This window comes from Plecotus auritus (genome assembly GCF_963455305.1).
Source record: "Plecotus auritus genome assembly, chromosome: 1".
Taxonomy (NCBI): domain Eukaryota; kingdom Metazoa; phylum Chordata; class Mammalia; order Chiroptera; family Vespertilionidae; genus Plecotus; species Plecotus auritus.
The window spans coordinates 26,388,841-26,402,959 of NC_137770.1; the positions used below are offsets into that span (position 1 = coordinate 26,388,841).

The window sequence follows — 14,119 nt, forward strand, 5'->3', positions numbered from 1 at the left end:
GAATGTGGGGCAGGGAATGGGGTGGGGTCACAGAGACACAGAGTTGATCAATTGAACCAGTCTTTGAAATGGGAGTAGAACTCTGCTTGCCATCAAACCAAGCAGAAGCATTTGTGTGAACAAAGCCTTAGAAGCTGGACCAGTGGGGTTCGGTGAATATAGCAAAACTGAGGCCAGGCTGAGCAGTGGGGAACCTTGATAGAGGTTAAGCAAGGGAGTGGCATGACCAGGGTTGGGCTTTTGAGCCATCATGGGCACTAGTCTGCTTTGGGACAATGGAATAACCTCATTGGTAGTTCCTCAGCTGCCTAACATGCTGTCTCTCACTTGCTGCTTAATCCCTGACCTTTAAGGAGGCTATAAGAATTCTAGGACCAGATCAATATAGGGGATGTATTGGGGTCAAGAGAAGGACTGTTGGCTTCTTCAGATCATGCCCTGTGGCCACCTGACCTCAAGGCCAGCCCTTGCATTGTGGTGAGGAGAGAGCTATAGGGTCCCCATAGGCCCCAGAAGTAGCTTTCCTTGGAGAAAGGAACTTGAGAGTTTGCAGGGGCCTGAGCTAGGTCAGTCTCAGACCTGGCATAGAAGCCCCCTGCCAATCATGGCACAGCAAGGATGCCTTCCCCTCCTGGGCCTCAGCATGGGTGTCCTTGTCCTTGGCCTCTAAAGGGAATGTCCCAGGACTCCCTGAAGGGTTGGCTCCAACTCAGGCCTTTTCCGTGTGTTTGCAGACATAGATGAGTGTGAGCAGCCAGAGGCGTGCCGTGATGGGCGGTGCACCAACACGGAGGGCTCCTACCACTGCGAGTGTGTTCAGGGCTACATCATGGTCAGGAAGGGACACTGCCAAGGTAAGGAAGTGGGCGCTGCCCCACCATCTCCTGTCCCTCCCATGCACTGATTGCCCCAACTCCCCTTACTGCTTGTCCCTGACTGGGCCCCTTGATGCCAAGCCCACTTCTATAGACAGAGGCCTGTCTGGGAACTTTTGAGCCCTTCCATCCCCTCAGCGATATTTTGGCATCCTGTCTGCCCCCTGAAGCAAGTTTCTGTACATGAGACCCCGGAACATCCCCGTGTACTCCTGTGCCCCTCACCGCGAGTCATAGTACTCTCCTTGTGCAGAGAGAAGGAATCAGTCTACCTGGGAGACACCTGGGGCCTCAATGTTGGCCTTCTTGCTAAAGCATGTAGGCTATGAGCTCCTCAGAACTGGACCATATCCTTGATGACCCATAATAATTGTCTATGAGTTGGACACCCCAACGAATTTTAGTTGAATGAATGAACGAGCCCCTATCCTTACTCCATTTTTCAGGCCAAAAGATGGCTGTGACATTGCCAACTGGCTTGAACCTGCCACTATTATGCCACCTCCTGGCAGCTCTGCCACTACCACCTCCCTGCCAGGCTCGGGTGTCAAATGCTTGCAAGAGGCTTGGGTTATATGCTTCCAAGACTGGCTGAGAAAGGAATACATGAGGGTCAATCAAGGTTCTCTCTGGAGAGAAATCCTGCCCCAGATCTGAGGTTAGGCCCAGCCTCCTCCCAGCCTCCAAGCTTTTCCTGGCCAGGACTTGCCTGGATTCAGAGGGTCATGGAGGTGAGGGGTAAGCTTGTGTGCCTTGTGAAGGGCGAGCCTCCCTTCCCAATGATGCCACGACTACAGAAGTGAAGTCCAGAGTCCTAGAAGGTCCTAGCAAAGGTGGCTGGGGTTGTAGGACAGAAAACTCAGCGCTGCAACACCACCCCCCCCAACCCGATATGTTACCTCCCACTCTCAATGCCTTCCTCTTGGTGCTCCCCCTTTAAAACTCAAGACTGCACGATCAAAGCCAGAGCCCCTTGTTTTCATTAGCACGATGGAGGCAGGCAGCCTTGGCACCTCCAGGAGAATGGAGAGTGAAGGGAGTTGCATTCGATGGGTGCCTACCATGGGCCAGGTAGTGTGCTAGGTACCTGTCAGATTGCCTCATTTAAGCATCACATTATGAATTTGACCTTAGACTTTATTAAAAAGAAAAGCAAAACTAAGGGAAATGAACCAAGCAAACACCAGGACATCAGAAAGATCCGATATCTGCTAACCAGTCCATGACAGGGGCACAGGCTCTGGTGGAGGTGGGCTTGGGTTTGGCTCTTGTCTCAGTGTCTGAAAACTGAAATCATCATAGCCATATCAGAGGCTCTAGTGAGGACCGAATAAGCCATACAAGGTGCACATGCAGAAGTGAACACGGAGAAGTGTTACTATCTGAAAGCCCCATTCCTTTTCACATCTAGACACCGCCCCCGCCCCACATGCCCCAGATCACACCTCTGGGTTGTCCCCTCCCCTTCCGGAGGAAAGGTTCCAGACACACACCTCAGCTGGGAGGCCAGGCTGAGCTCCTGGCCCAGGGCAGACGCTGAAGCTGTTGAAAGAAAGACTGATGCAGCCTGCACACTTCTCCAGGTTTCCATCAGTAACCACAGACCCGGCCCAGCACCCCGGGAGCCCAGTCAATTTCCTCTCCTTCTTTCTTCTTTTTCCAACTAAGAAACCACTCTCTCTACTGAAACTCAAAGTCTCTGCTGAAAGGCCTGAGTGGTCTGGACAGCAGCCCATCCAAAGCCTGAACGGTATGTCTTCCGTACCAAGACTCTGGGTTCCCACGGAAAGGGGTTACATTCCCCTGCAGACTGCCAGGGCTTTGCTGTCCCCCACCCACATCCAAGGTCACCTGAGCCTCTAGCCCCTGATTAAGCACCTCCCACCCTGCTTTCTCTCAAGGAGCAGAGGTGGGCGCCCTTCCATTTCCTGGTGCGAAGGCTGAGGCTCTGGTGGAGAAGGTCGGGAATTCTCCCAATGTGGACATCAGGGTGGCAAGCTGGTCCCCAGAGTGACTGTTTCCATGGGTCTTCTGGGGTCTCTTCAGCAGCCTCCTACCAAGAGGGTGTGAAGTTTTAGTCACATGGTCTCATCGTTTGATCCACAAACATTTGCGGAGTGCCAGCTGTGTCCCAGCCATGGGCTAGGGCAGTAGTTGGCAAACTCATTAGTCAACAGAGCGGCAAACCGCGGCTCACGAGCCGCATGTGGCTCGCGAACCGCAGTTTACCGACCACTGGGCTAGGGATATAACAATAAGTAAGAATGATAGCTCCCACCCTCATGACCAGGGTGAAACCTACCAAAACATACCATAATCTTAGATTAAAATTCAAACCCTAGCCCTGGCTGATGTGTCTCAGTGGTGGAGCGTCAATCTATGAACCAGGAGGTCACTGTTCAATTCCTGGTCAGGGAACATTGAGCCCGGTTTGTGGGCATGCAGGAGGCAGCCGATCAATGATTCTCTCTCATAATTGATGTTTCTATCTCTCTCTCCCTCTCCCTTCCTCTCTGAAATCAATAAAAAAATATTTTAAAAAATTTAAACCCTAGACCAGGCAGAAAATCAGGCTCCACTCTAGGCACCAAAGGGTTAATGGAATAGCCTCAGTAAATCTGGTGACAATTGAGGCAGTGCCTTTAACAGGGACTGGTTAGATGTGGCAACTGCTTTATGCAGAATCTTTATCTGGCTCCTTTTGATTGGTCAGCTAATGGCTCCCATTTAGAAGAGGCCTTCCCTGGCTCAGGTGGAGACTAAGGGCTACTCTGCTCTTCTGCCCTCCCTTTCCCACTTGCTGACAGACCTCTCAGGTGTGATCATGGCTGGCTGGGGCTCTGAGGAAGGAAGGCAGCAGTGGCCTCCCAGGATAGACTAGGTTAGATTGCACTAACGAACAACTCCAATCTTAGCAACTTATAACACAGCAAAGTTTTAAAAAAATGTTTGAGTTTATTTGAGCCAAACTGATGACATATGCTGGGAGCAAGATCTCAAATGCTCCCAGAAGATAGCAAACTTTATACCAATGCCACGTGTCTATCATGGGTCAGCTGGGTTTCCTAGCTCTAGAACCAAGCTAAATGAATAGCCAGTGTCTTGAATGTGGCCAGAAGATGTCATTATAGAACAGAAAGAGCGCTCTGCAGCGTTGCACACAATTAAATGCCTTGGTCCATAAATCACACACTTCGTGCACCACCTCCGCAGATGTGCCCAGATAATTTGGGACAGGACAGACCTCAGGGTTTTTTGCTGCTGGCAAATCTAACCTCCTTCCTACACTGCCTGAAACCTGTAGGTGAGCCTACACTGCCTGAAACCTGTAGGCGAGATCTGAAGACTTCATTATTTTTCTCAGTGTGGTCTTAGAGGCGGATCCTTGCCTCCCCCTTGTTCTCCTTCCCTTTATCCCTGAAGTCTCACCTTCCTGAAGAAGGGATCATTCCCAGTGGCTTGGCCCAGCCTCCTTCCAGTACCTCTGCCAAGACCAGCAGGCCATAGTGCTGGTTGCTGTCTCCTGCGTGGCCAAAGTGGTGGTCTTAGATCCTTCATTCCCTCTTTTTCTGTCTCATTCTCTCTATCTCTGTCTTTTCAGAAATCCTTAGAATAGTTTAGCTTGGTGTCACCACACCCAACTAGAGCTCTTGGCTGCCCTCTTTCCAGAGATGAGCCTTTTCTCAGTGTCCCCAAGATTACGTAGGAGTTTTCAGTATCTCCTTGCAGATACCCACCTGACTAACCACCTGCCCTGTGAATGGAATGTCTTCCTCTTCTTCGGACCCTCAGGATGAAATTTTGGTCTTGAGAGGGCTTTGATGTGTCCAGTCTCCTGCAGGCCAAACAACCTCAGGAGACAGTCGTTTTCATCCTCCACTGCAGTACCCAGGTCCTGTTCTATAGTGACATCTTCTGCCTTTAGTCCCTTGGCAGAAAGCCTGTGTCTGACCCTTGGCCCTCCCTTCTGCATTTCCTCCATGGGGCTGAGTAGGTCTCCCTCCTGAACAGTAGGGCCTCTGAATCTGCATAAGCAGGTAGACTTCCTCCAAGACAATGACAGTTACCCATTTAGGGAGAGTAAACCCCCCTGTTTCTTCTGGAGCTCAGTCAACCTGTGTGTCAGGACCGGGAGCCTTGACACTGGGCTGGAGGAGCATAGTGTTTTCCTGCAGCCCCAACCCAGAGTTCTCTCCCTGTGCTAGGACCTTCCTAGCTCAGCCAGGTCCCCTGGGGTCTTGGATATGGACTCCTGAGATGCCAAGTCACATGGGGAAGAACCCTGTGTGCAGTTCCTGGGAGCAAGATATCCATCCTCCTCCGTGTTGTCACTCTTCCTCCCACAGCTAGTGGTAACCACAGCCTGCTGCTCCTCTCCCTCCTGGGTCCCCTCTTCCCCTGCTTGTCTGGTTGGTGCTCGGGCTCATCCTTTCTGGCTCAGCGTGGGTGCTGGGAGCCCTATGTGGTCCTTGGCTGGAAGAAGTCTCCTCTCCAGCATAAAAATCTTGCCAATATCCACCCTTAGCTCTGCATCAGCCTCAGGGCTGGTCTTGGCCACATCCAAGACCAGTGGTCCTCTTCAGTCCTCATTTTCTGGTACAGGAAGCCCATTTTGCCTTCATCACCTAGTTGGTGATCTATTCTGGGGCTTGCTGTGCCAAGCACATACAATCCCAGTAATTGTCACCACTTATGAAGAAAAAAACTAAAAAACATGAGTTCATCAAGGGAAATAAGAGGGCTGTTCCCAGCCTAAGCACCCATCAGCAGATGAGTGGATTAAAAAACTATGGTACATCTACACAATGGAATACCACGCTGCTGTAAAAAAAGAAAGAACTCCTACCATTCTCAACAGCATGGATGGACCTGGAGAGCACTATGCTAAGCAAAATACCATAAGCCAGTTGGAGAAAGATAAATATCACATGATCGCACTCATTTGTGGACTCTAATGAACAACATAAACTGATGAACAAAAATAGATCCAGAGACATAGAAACATCGAACAGACCGTCAAACCTCAGAGAGAAGTCAGGGGATGGGGGGGTGGGGGGGGGAGGAGGAGTAAGAGATCAACTGAAGAACTTATATGCATGGATATAAGCATAACCAATGGACACAGACAGTAGGGGGGTGAGGGCATGTGCTGGGGGGTGGGAGCTGCCGGGGAGAGGTCAATGGGGGAAAAAAGGAGACATATGTAATACTTTCAACAATAAAGAATTTAAATTTTTTTTAAAGAAGAAGGCTGTTTCCAACAGCCCAGGTCACTAAGCAGCCCCAACCCAGAGGTCTCTCCCTGTGCTAGGACCTTCCTAACTCGGTCAGATCGCCTGAGGCCCTAGATATGAACCCACCCTCCCACAGCTAGTAGCAACCACAGCCTTTCACACCTACCCAGGGGATCTCCCTTTCTAAAGCTCTTCCGCCTCTCTCTTTGTCCAGGACAGTGGGTGGGAAGCGGAGCTGGGAACACAGGACAACACTCACTTTTTCCTACTTTCCGTCTATACAGACACTGACGTTCTTCCCTCCCAACCAAGGGCAGGGTCAGGATTTGCTTCCTCACAGACCTACCCATGTGCTGTGGTTCCCAGGGATGACCAAGGGAGGGGCTGTTATTTTGCAGATATCGACGAATGCCGTCACCCTGGCACCTGCCCGGATGGGAGATGCATCAACTCCCCCGGCTCCTACAGTTGCCTGGCCTGCGAGGAGGGCTACAGGGGCCTGAGCGGGAGCTGTGTAGGTGAGGGCTGCTTGCCAAGGTACTAAGAGGACTGTTTGGCCCTGGGACCTCTGGTTGAGCACACACACAGGGAGAGAAAGAGGTGGGCAGAGGGAAGCGATTTGGAGGCTATTGTCCTTCATGAGCCGGCTGGGTTCCCAGATGACGATGGGCATGAGATGGGTGTGCTTCCGTTACTGATGCTCCACTCTCTGAATCAGCTAGGGTGGGGGCCCCTTTGGCTCCTCAGTCACATCCATTTGGGAGCTACAGCCCAAGGTCCCGGAAGCCTCTGAGGCTGGATCCTGGGTAGAGTGAAGTGCCAAGCATCTTAGGAAGAGGCTGACTCTGATGGTGTGAGCTGGCAGCCAGGTGCTGCTGTGGTTTCCTGGGAGGAGGGGTCTTCGGCTCCCCTGCATCCCAACAGCAGTATCTAGACAGCACTGCCTAACTGGACAGTGGGTGCTCTTCTCCCTCCAGAGGGGGCTGCGTGTCAGCTGTAGGAGGAATGTTCTTTTCCTCCGCCCCTGCAGGAAGGAGGGCCGGGGGTACAGAATGCCAGGAGGGACTGAGCTGTGAATAGATGCTTTGAGGCTCTGGAGAGGGCAGACATTTCCCAGGCCCTTGAACTGCCCTTCAGCCACCCAGACAGAGCTTGGCCTTTCTTGGCATTGCCCACTCACCTTTTGGAGCTGGTTGTGAGGCTGGGAACATGTTCCTACCTATAACAGGTTGGCAGGTAGGAAGTCAGAGAGGTTCAGGACCACTGTAAGGACCACGGGTTTTGGACACTTCACTCCGGGTGTCCTTGGAGGGGCCAAACCAGGGCTGAGAGACCTGCCCCCCTTTCTGGGACATATGCAGGGTTCTCAGTGTTACTAGTTGAAGATGAAGTGAGCTCCGCGGGGAAGGGCATCCTGGCCTGCCTAGATGAGTGGGGCCAAGAGCAGGAATGACCTCGTGGCCTTCGCAGGGTGGCCTCTGGGTCCTCGGCCTCATAATGGAGATTCTCTAAGCCTGACGAGGGACTGCCTGAGGAGAGGAGGCCAGCTCGCTACCCTGGACTTCTCCCCACAGATGTGAACGAGTGTCTGACCCTCGGGGTCTGCGCCCACGGAAGGTGCTACAACCTGGAGGGCTCCTTCAGATGCTCTTGTGAGCAGGGCTATGAGGCCACCTCAGATGAGAAGAGCTGCCAAGGTACAAAGATGCTGAAGCAGGCCTCCTCCACAGCACACCGGCCCGCAGCTCCTTCCCCCTGTACACACACTCCCAGTCCACCCTGGTCCCGCATCCCAACCATGCTACCCAACACATCGCTGCAAGTCCAGCCTTTCCCCTGTCCCCACCCACCTGTCAGTCTGCTGTCCTGGCACGTCTGTCCCACAGAGTCCCACACAGCACTCATGGCCTGTTTCAGATGTCAACGAGTGTGCCAGCCGGGCGTCGTGCCCCACAGGCCTCTGCCTCAACACTGAGGGCTCCTTCGCCTGCTCAGCCTGCGAGAGTGGGTACTGGGTGAATGAAGAAGGCACTGCCTGTGAAGGTAACCCTGGGGAGGGGGGTGGCAGAGAGGGACCGAGAACATAATATAGTCCCCCCTGCCTCCCAACGAACACTCCATTTGTCCCCTAGCTTTGGGCTAATGCTGAGGGTCTCCAGGCTAGGCTGGAAGACCCCGTATATGGACTTGGCCCCGAGGAGAGCTTCTACTGTTATAATCCTCAAGTTTAGATCTGAGGGTAGGAGGAAAGGGGAGCCCGAGACCAGAGGGAAGCTTTCAGGAGAGTTGCCCAGGAGCATTCTGGGGAAGGGGTGCTGAGATTGCCCTAGAGGTCCACAGCCAGGGCTGCCCTTCCCCAGGGGCCTGGAGAGAGTCCTACATGCTCAGAGAGGGCGGCCAGAGGCCTGGGAGGTTCCTGCCTGACCAAGTGGAGGGAGCCCTCCCCAGCCCCCAGGTGACGGCTGCTGTCTGCCCCAGACCTAGACGAGTGCGCCTTCCCGGGAGTCTGCCCCTCAGGAGTCTGCACCAATACTGCCGGCTCCTTCTCCTGCAGGGACTGTGACCAGGGCTTCCGGCCCAGCCCCCAGGGCCACACCTGTGAAGGTAAGAGCCCCTGTAGCAGATGAGGGAGACCAAGCCGTCACCCTTAGAGAAAGGAGTCGCTGGGACACAGCAGGGGCTGTTTCCAGACTAGGGGCCCCTCTGTCCACCTCAGATGGGAGACTAGCTATAGACACCTGCAGATCTGGGGCCGGGGCCAATGAGCCCTGGGTCACGTGCTTCAGTGCGCATCAGCATCGCTGGGGGGTACAGCTCCCCGGGCCTTGTCCCAGACCTGCCAAATTAGCCTCTGATATGGGGTCGGGGATGGGATCTGTTTTCTAACAAGCTCCCCAAGGGTTGCTCTTGAGGATGGGCACTGGAACTCTATTTTGAAAAACACTGGCCTGTACCAGGGGATCTGTAGGCCAACTTGAAGAATCTAGTTTCTGTTTTCTTCTCAGGTTCTGTGTATCTGATTCCTTGGTTTAGTTCTCATTTGTGTTCCTATTGCTTCTCAGTAAAATCTGAGCCATAAGGGCTTTGGGGTGCGGCCATCCTAGGCTGGGCTGCTGAGAGAGGCCAGGTATCCCCAAGGTGAGCACTGTATGGGCAGCTGGAGAAGCCCAGCCTGAGGCAGCGGAGTCTGCCGGGCTGGGGCAGAAGTGGAGGGAGCGTCAGTCATCCTCTGCCCGAAGGCTCCCTTACAGCGTCTCCAAGCTGGGCTGCCTTGTAAGCGGGTGGTGCCTCCATGGGCCAGACTCCTCGGGCAGGTGGCAGGCCCCTGGAACCCTCCCCATTGGCGTCTGTCCTTGGGAGGTGCTGCCATGGGCTTCCTTCCTCCCGTGTGACCCTGCAGATGTGGATGAGTGTGAAGACCTCCAGAGCTACTGCCGGGGAGGCGAGTGCAAGAACACGGCTGGCTCCTACCAGTGCGTCTGCTCCCCGGGCTTCCAGCTGGCCAATGGCACTGTGTGTGAGGGTGAGTGGCTCAGGTCTCCCCATGGGGACCCGGGGCAGGGAGTGCGTGGGGAGGTGGGATATTCCCAGGAGATACCACAGCCTATCTTCTCCCTGCAGATGTGGACGAGTGCGTGGGAGAGGAGTACTGCGCACCCCACGGCGAGTGCCTCAACAGCCATGGGTCCTTCTTCTGTCTCTGCGCCCCCGGCTTTGTTAGCGCAGAGGGAGGCACCCGCTGCCAGGGTGAGAAGCCGACTTGTCCATGTCCACTTGTCAGCAGCAGGGGGTGCTACAGGCTAGAATAAAATGCTCCTGGTCCCACCCAGGGAAGGGAAGATGGGAGGCTGACCATAATGCACCCTCTGAACTCTTTGAGTGTCACCCTTCTCCCCTTGACAGAACCCCAGTTCTAGGGCTCCTCCCCTCAACCTGGCCTCTGGCTTCCAGCTCTGAACTTTTCTTCAAACCTTCAGCCCTTTCCTTCCCCGAGCCACTCCCTGGCCCTCCTATGGGCTACGTAGGGCCCAGGGCGCTAGGGACCCGTGGCTGGGTCTGCTGACAGATGTCCCTGTTTTAGATGTGGATGAGTGTGCAGTCACAGACCGGTGTCTGGGAGGACACTGTGTCAACACCGAGCGCTCCTTCGGCTCTCTGTGCGAGACTGGCTTCCAGCCCGCCCCAGAGAGTGGGGAGTGTGTGGGTAAGGGTTTCAGGAGGGAACGGACAGGCTCTGCCCCACGTCTGCGCACCTCCCCCGCTGCCTGGTCCTCAGCTCCCTGGGACCAGGAACTGCAGCTTCCCAGAAGCAGGCACTTTCCACACATGCATCACCCAATGGATAATGCATTTATTGAGCCTCTGCTGACCCAGGAACTGTGCGAGGATGACAAAATGCCGACAATCATCATCCGTGTGCCAGGAGAGCACACAATCTAGCTTTTAAAGCCAAACTGATTCAATAGACATTTATTAAACACCTGCTAGGTTCAATGTCTTTCGCTAGGACAACTAGACAGTTACAGGCAATCTTGAAATTGAGCAAGGGAGACAGATATGAAGATAACTCGCTATAATACACTTTGGTGAAGGTTTTATATACAGAGAAGTATAAAGTGCTCCACTATAGGCAGACGGGTGGGGGAAAGGAGGCTAAGAACTCGATGCTTTTCTAAATACTTTAGTGTAGAGTTCTTTTAGATGTTCATCCCTGCTGGGTCAGGGGAAATGACCCTGAACTTGATGTTTGGGGGTTGACCTGATCACAGTAATTTGGAACAGATCAAGGACCGCAGAGGTTGTGGGGCATGGCCTGGGGGTGCTAGAAGGTGGGGCCAGAGCCGTGACCTGGCCACTCCTGCCTCCTCTCGTGGCTCTGGGGACAGATATTGACGAGTGCGAGGACCACGGAGATCCGGTGTGTGGGGCCTGGCGGTGTGAGAATAACCCTGGCTCCTACCGCTGTGTCCTGGGCTGCCAGCCTGGCTTCCACATGGCCCCCTCTGGAGACTGCATAGGTGAGTAGGGAGGGGAGGGGGGTCATAGGTGGGAGGGCTGAAGCACTATAAGGGAAGTTCTCATTTTCCCCTGAGGACATTATTTTTGCAGCTGTTTGAAAGTTCGTATATTTTCCATATAGCAGGGCTTGCACAAAAATTGAAGAGGAAGGTTAGAGTTGTCTTGTCCTGTGTTTAGAAGTTACTTTTCACAGATCTTGGTGTTGATAGACCGAATCAGTAAGTATTCCCAACAAGTAAAAAGAGTGCGTGGAGCACACCCTTCACTCTAGTCTCCACTGTCCCGCAGACATAGACGAGTGTGCCAATGACACGGTGTGTGGGAGCCACGGCTTCTGTGACAACACGGAGGGCTCCTTCCGCTGCCTCTGTGACCAGGGCTTCGAGACCTCGTCCTCCGGCTGGGACTGTGTGGGTGAGAAGCCTGGGGGCTAGCTAGGCTCTGGGCCAGGGAAGGGGAGGCTCTCGGGCCCTTTGTCCCATTTCCACAGATCTTGGCTGTCCTGGATAGAGGCCCTGGGCCCTCCTCCTGAAATGGTCATGGTCACACGGCTCCATAATGGGTCCTCATAGAGTGGGCAAGGAAGGGAGATGTCAGCTGGGCCAGGCGGGTAGGGGAAGCATGGCCACAGTCCGCCAGGAGGAGCAGGAACATTCATGAAGGCGCCACCCTTCTCCAGAGACCTCGGGGTCTCAAGAGGCATGTCGTTCAGAGAATGTGCAGAAGGAGGAACCCTTTTTCTCTGTCCATTTAGTGACCCTTGTCTGCCAACCTTCTCTCCCTCTTTCCATGCCCTCTGTTCATCTGTTCCTCCTCTGGCTAACTCATACCCACTCCTGCTCTTCCCCCAAGACCCAGCCTCTTTTGCTTGAGGGGATAAGTATCTGCACCCCCAGGCTGGAGGCAGGGGCAGAGGGCGTGGGCTGCCTCTTCTCCACCCATGAGCCTGTCCTCATGCCTGGCAGACGTGAATGAGTGTGAGCTCATGCTGGCCGTGTGCGGGGCGGCACTCTGCGAGAATGTGGAGGGCTCCTTCCTGTGCCTCTGCGCCAGCGACCTGGAGGAATACGATGCTCAGGAGGGGCACTGCCGCCCAAGGGGGGCCGCAGGTGAGCATGCCCCAGACCCCACCCAGCCGTTACACACAACCATTCTCCAGCTCCTGAGAGGGAGCCTGGGCCAGGCCTGGGGCAGTGTGGGCAGGGGTAGTGTAGCTGGGAGGAGGGGGGTGGGTATGTCACCTAGCTTTTCTATCTCGATTGCCTGTCTGTAAGAGGGTGCTGATGGTAATAATGCTCACCACGTGGAGCTGTGGAGAGCATCAAGTGAGGAAACATAGGTAAAAGTGTTTCGTGCACTGTGAAGTGGTATTTAAATGTTAAATCTGTAAAGGCTAGGGCGTCCCAGAGGGCCATGAACAGACAATAACAAGGGGCCTCTATCACACACAGGTCAAAGCATCCCCGAGCCCCCGCCAGGGGACCACCTCTCAGGCCCTGTCCGCATGGAATGCTACTCTGGGCACCAAGACCAGCCTCCCTGCTCCCGCCTCCTGGGCCGGAACACCACGCAGGCTGAGTGCTGCTGCACCCAGGGTGCCAGCTGGGGAGATGCCTGTGACCTCTGCCCAGTTGAGGACTCAGGTAAAGCCCCAATGGTCCTAAGTCCTCTCAGGGTCAGCTCTGCAGGGTGACACCGAGAGAAGGGGACAGAGCCCTCCTCTCTCTGAGCTCAGATGCCTCCCTACAGTCGAATTCAGCGAGATCTGCCCCAGTGGTAAAGGCTACATCCCTGTGGAAGGAGCTTGGATGTTCGGACAGACCACGTACACAGGTAACCTCCCCGCCCATCCTGCTCCCCAACCTCCACTCACCTGAGCGGGCCCAGCGGGCCCTCCAGCAGGTCCCGGGAAGCCCTTGACTGCATGCAGGCCCAGACTCCCAGGTCACTTTCACCCTCCTGTCCTAGGGCTGGTGACCTGCAGAGTTTGGGCTGGAAGTTCTGACAGGAGCTCCTCTGGGAATGTTCGTACAACCCCACCTTGGTTTTTCTGCTCCCCCGAGGCTGAACCCTCCAGGAACAAGCTAGGATGCGTTGACTAACCCAGTCACGGGCACAGGGAAAGAGCGGGGCGTGCCCTGTGCAGAGGCCAGCGGCAGCTAGTTATCTCCCTGCCCCACTTTACAAAGCCAGCAACTTTGGGGAAGCCACACTCAAATGGGTAGTGTAGGTGTGAGCACCCTAATCCCAGAGCTGGGGAAAGAAAAGATAGAAGACCAAGCACTATTTTAAGCACCTTACATGTATTAATTAACCCTCATAACAGCTGTAAGAGGTTAGTCTTATCTACATCTTTAGGTAGGAAACTGAGGCAAGAACTGAAGCCAGTTCCTGGAGTTACCCAGCTAGCAAGTGGCAGGGCCAGGATTCAAACCCAGAGCCTGGCTTTGGAGCCCTGAATCCCAGGTGCTGCTTCTCGCGCCCCCCATCCCCAACCCCCTCACCTCAGCCCTGCCCTCCACAGATGCTGATGAGTGTGTGATGTTCGGGCCTGATCTCTGCCAGAATGGCCGGTGCCTCAACACGGTTCCCGGCTACATCTGCCTGTGCAATCCTGGCTACCACTACGATGCCACCCGTAGGAAGTGTGAGGGTGAGGATACACTCCCTCCCACCCCCCACCCCCGGCCCACAGCTGATTGCTCACCCAGCCCTGTCAGCCAGCCCTGACTTGCTGGGAGTTCCCCTTCCAGGGACAGACACCCGCTGGCTGCAGCAGGCAGGTCTGAGGTGAGGGGAGCTGTGGGGACGTCAGGAATTGTATGCGAGGACCTGCTGGAAAAGTATCCCTGGGGAGGGGTCTCCCAGGCTGGGCTGGGGGCAGGAGAGGGGGAAGCAGGGTGCTACCTCTCCCTTATCAGTTACAAGCAAATCCCTTTCCCTGAAAGTGGTCCGGGGGCAAGCCGCCCTGGCACTGCCCCACACGTTCCT

The 14,119-nt window shown here is 54.7% G+C and overlaps 1 protein-coding gene across 1 annotated transcript in view; it reads left to right on the forward strand.

The window, feature by feature from the left end:
* Positions 1-14,119, forward strand: part of LTBP2 (latent transforming growth factor beta binding protein 2) — a gene marked incomplete at its 5' end in the record, with an annotated part of 94,206 nt that overhangs the window by 73,722 nt on the left and 6,365 nt on the right. Inside the window, 13 exons of the mRNA XM_080679759.1 lie at positions 735-854; positions 6,508-6,627; positions 7,684-7,806; positions 8,027-8,152; positions 8,588-8,713; positions 9,510-9,632; positions 9,731-9,856; positions 10,996-11,127; positions 11,417-11,542; positions 12,094-12,237; positions 12,580-12,771; positions 12,878-12,961; positions 13,653-13,781. Coding sequence (XP_080535885.1) covers positions 735-854; positions 6,508-6,627; positions 7,684-7,806; positions 8,027-8,152; positions 8,588-8,713; positions 9,510-9,632; positions 9,731-9,856; positions 10,996-11,127; positions 11,417-11,542; positions 12,094-12,237; positions 12,580-12,771; positions 12,878-12,961; positions 13,653-13,781 — 1,671 coding nt within the window. The remainder of the gene's footprint in view (positions 1-734; positions 855-6,507; positions 6,628-7,683; positions 7,807-8,026; positions 8,153-8,587; positions 8,714-9,509; positions 9,633-9,730; positions 9,857-10,995; positions 11,128-11,416; positions 11,543-12,093; positions 12,238-12,579; positions 12,772-12,877; positions 12,962-13,652; positions 13,782-14,119) is intronic.